The sequence below is a fragment of the Otolemur garnettii genome, unplaced genomic scaffold, assembly GCF_000181295.1.
Source record: "Otolemur garnettii isolate 467f Iridium unplaced genomic scaffold, OtoGar3 scaffold00070, whole genome shotgun sequence".
Classification (NCBI taxonomy): domain Eukaryota; kingdom Metazoa; phylum Chordata; class Mammalia; order Primates; family Galagidae; genus Otolemur; species Otolemur garnettii.
Genome location: NW_003852465.1, coordinates 9092503 through 9096233, shown reverse-complemented (window position 1 = coordinate 9096233; position 3731 = coordinate 9092503). Strand labels below are relative to the sequence as shown.

The following is a 3731-nucleotide window of genomic DNA, read 5'->3' as shown; positions in this document are numbered from 1 at the left end:
CCACCTTAGGTGTACGTGGCTGGCGCCTTAGCCTGTTGAGCTACAGGCGCCAAGCCAGCTCAGGCTGGTCTTAAAAACCCATGAGCTCAGACAGTCCACCCATCTTGGCCTCCCCGAGTGCTAGGATTACAGGCGTGAGCCACCGCGCCCAGCCACAGAGCCATTTTGGACACTGCATTAATGACCTTACTTCCTCCTGCAGGGCTGTGTGATAGCCAAGCAGCTGGGCGCAGAAATCTACCTAGAAGGTTCAGCTTTTACCTCAGAAAAGAGTATCCACAGCATCTTTCGGACAGCATCCATGGTGTGTCTGAACAAGCCTAGCCCAATGCCTCCGAAGAGCCCTGTCCGAAGCCTCTCCAAACGACTGCTCCACCTCCCCAGTCGCTCCGAACTCATCTCTTCTACCTTCAAGAAGGAAAAGGCCAAAAGCTGTTCCATCATGTGAAGTGGGAATTGGAAGGGGGAGACAGCCCCCTACTTCCTCCCTTGGGGTGCAGAGGCACGGGGAGAGGGAGGATGAGACAATTTAGGACACTGGACATGAGTTTTTCAGATGGCCACAGTGAGGGCTTGGAAGGAGACAGGAATGGGATGAGGAAGGAGCCAGGCCCGGTGTGAGGATCTGACACTGAAAGAACCATCATACCCCAAGCCAGGCACTAGGTTGTGGAGGGGGCGGCTGCCCCAGTGCCCCCTCCACTCCAGAAGAAGGAAAGGTGTTGGGGGACAGGGGGCATGCTGGCCTCTTGGGCTTGGGGGCCTACAGCAGCCTCACCTTCAGCATCATGCCTCTTCCACACAGTGTTTCCCTGCGGGCGGGGGATGGGAGGGGTCCCTCAGCTCTTCCCTTCCCCGCTAAGGATGCAGCAGAGGAATGGAGAATGGAGAAGCCAAGAGGCAGCTCCCTTGGGAGCTTAGCCCAGGTGCTTCGTAACTGAAATCAGAAAGGCAGGAGCTGGTCAGAGCCCATAAGAAGGAAAGCTCATCTTTGCATAGCCCATGCCTCATGGAGAGGTGACATCATACATTCACATGCTTCTCACCTAAGTCCCCAGGGTCCAAGGGAGAAGCCCCAGACCCCCTTCTCTTGTAGAGTGTGGGGGTGGTGGTGCTGCAGGGGCAGGGCTGGGTGGGGGTTACCAGACTTTTTCTGCCCTTAGGGCAGTACAGCTGGCATTTGTTTTTATAGACTCTTGTCTTTGGAATGGGGGGAGGGGGGAGTGTTTCAATCTGTTACATGTTCTGTGTTTAAAGAAGAAAACCTATTTATTAATGAAAAATATAACACATATGAAGAAATTGATTCAATTTTTTTTGTTTCTTCCTCTGTTTGGTCATTGACAATGAGGGAAAAGCTGGCCCAGAGCTTTTTCTGTGGGTTGCAGAGAGGCTACCTCCACAGTTCCCTAGCACCTCCAACAAGGAACTCCTCTTCCCCCAACTCCACCCAAGTCCTGCTAAGCCAAGGAAGAACTCCTTAGCCCTTCAGCAGGGTTTCTCAGTGTTGGACCTACCAACATTTTGGACTGGATAATGCTTTTTTTGTGTGGGGGGGGCTGTCCTATGCAATGTAGGATGTTTAACAGCCTCCTTGGCATCTGGTGGGTGCTAGATGACTAGCACCTCCAAATGTCACAAACAAAAAATGTTTCCAGGTATTGCTAAATGATCCTGGGGGCAAAATCACTCCTGCTTGAGAGCCACTGCCCTCGAGAGTCTGATGAAGAGAGACAAGGTTGGGTGAAATCATCAGTAGAAAATCTAAGCTGCTGAGATCCCACCCCGTGTAGGGGACAAATTTAGCTGGGGACCCCACAGAGGACAGTCCAAACTGATGCTGGGGAGAGGCTCTTGGGGTTCTGGTTTCCTCTTAGTTCAAAGAGAGGTAACATCTGCCTTCATGACCTTCCAATCCCAATGTCTGTTGATGGGGCCTTAACTTCCCTTCTCAGTGATTTACAGCTCTTGTTTTCCAAGTTTCATAGTGTAGTGCTGGAAGTAAAAAGTTACCATGTATTGAGTACTTAAGCTGAGGGCTTTACCTACATTTCCACATTTAACTTCATAAATGATAATAGCTAACATTTGTGAAATATTTACTATGGGCCAGGCACAGTGGCTAACATCTGTAATCCCAACATTTTGGGAAGTTGAGATAGGATGATTACCTGAAGCCATAGTTTGATACTAACCTAGGCAATACAGTAAGACTTCTGCCTCTACAAAAAATAAGAAAAAATTAGCAATAGGCTGGGGTTGTGGTGGGTGCCTAAAATTCTAGCTACTACTTGAGAGGCTAAGGCAGGAGGATCACTTGAACCCAGGAATTTGAGGTTGCAGTAAGCTAACATGATGCCACTATACTTAGCTGGGGCAAGAGAGCAAGACTTTTGGCTTGGCACCTGTAGCTCAGTGGTTAGGGTGCCGGCCACATATACTGAGGCTATCGGGTTTGAAACTGGCCCAAGCCTGCTAAACAACAATGACAACTGCAACAACAACAACAAAAATAGCCTGGAGTTGTGGTTGGCACCTATAGTCCCACCTACTTGGGAAGCTGAAGCAAGGGAGTTGCTTCAGCCCAAGAGTTTGAGGTTACTGTGAGCTGTGATGTCATAGCTCTCTACTGAGGGTGACAAAGTGAGACTCTGTCTCAAAAAAGAAAAAAAAAAGAGACAAGATCTAGCTTTGTCTCTCAGGATAGAGTGCAGTGGCCCAAACACAGTTTGCTATAATCTCGAACTTCTGGACTCAAGCAATCCTTATGACTCAGCCTCTCAAGTGTAGCTGGGACTACAGGCATGCATCACCATGCCCAGCTAATTTTTCCTATTTTTTGTAGAGATAGGAATTTCACTCTTGCTCAGGCTGTTCTCAAACTCCAAACGTTAAATAATCCTCTTGCCTTGGCCTCCCTGAGTACTAGAGTTACAGGTGTCAGCCATCATGCCTGGGACCTAGTCTCTTAAAAAATGTTTCTGGCTTGGTGCCCATAGCGCAGTGGTTATGGCGTCAGCCACTTTACACTGAGGCTGGCGGGTTTGAACCCAGCCTGGGCCAGCAAAACAACAATGACAACTGCAACAAAAAATAGCCGAGCGTTGTGGCAGGTGCCTATAGTCCCAGCTACTTGGGAGGCTGAGGCAAAAGAATCACTTAAGCCCAAGAGTTTGAGGTTGCTGTAAGCTGTGATGCCACAGCACGCTGTCGAGGGCAACATAGTGAAACTCTGTCTCAAAAAAAAAAAAAGTTTTCTGTGGATCAGGGGAACTTATGAGTCCTTTGTTTTTGAGACAGGGTCTCAAGTCTGTTGCCCGGGCTAGAAGGCAGTGGTGTCATCATAGCTCACTGCAACCTCAAACTCCTGGGCTTAAGCAAACCAGGTCTCACTCACCATTAACTAGAATCTCATGGACCCCTTACTGCTAAGCTTGTTATACCTAAAGAGGAGTCTCCACCAATGGTCCTTACTAGAGCATATTTCCTCTGTCTCCATCTCCAAAAATGTTGTGAGAGAACTAGTGGGGTAAGACAAATGAGTACTCTTTAAGCTCAATGTCTTACTTGTATCATGAGGGAGGTTTACAGAAGTACTAGGAGAATTCTGCCAATATAAACATAGACAAGCTTTATTACCTTTCTGGGTCTCGATTTACTTATTTTTAAAGACAGTGAAAATGGTAGCTTGAAAACAGACTCTGAAGTTAAACAAATCTGTGAGTTGAATT

The 3731-nt window shown here is 48.1% G+C and overlaps 1 protein-coding gene across 1 annotated transcript in view; it reads left to right on the top strand.

Moving 5' to 3' along the window:
* Positions 1–1302, top strand: part of RND1 (Rho family GTPase 1) — a 7434-nt gene extending 6132 nt beyond the window's left edge. The window contains exon 5 of the mRNA XM_003793591.2: positions 203–1302. Coding sequence (XP_003793639.1) covers positions 203–448 — 246 coding nt within the window. The 3' untranslated portion in view covers positions 449–1302. The remainder of the gene's footprint in view (positions 1–202) is intronic.
* Positions 1303–3731: the final 2429 nt, after the last annotated feature.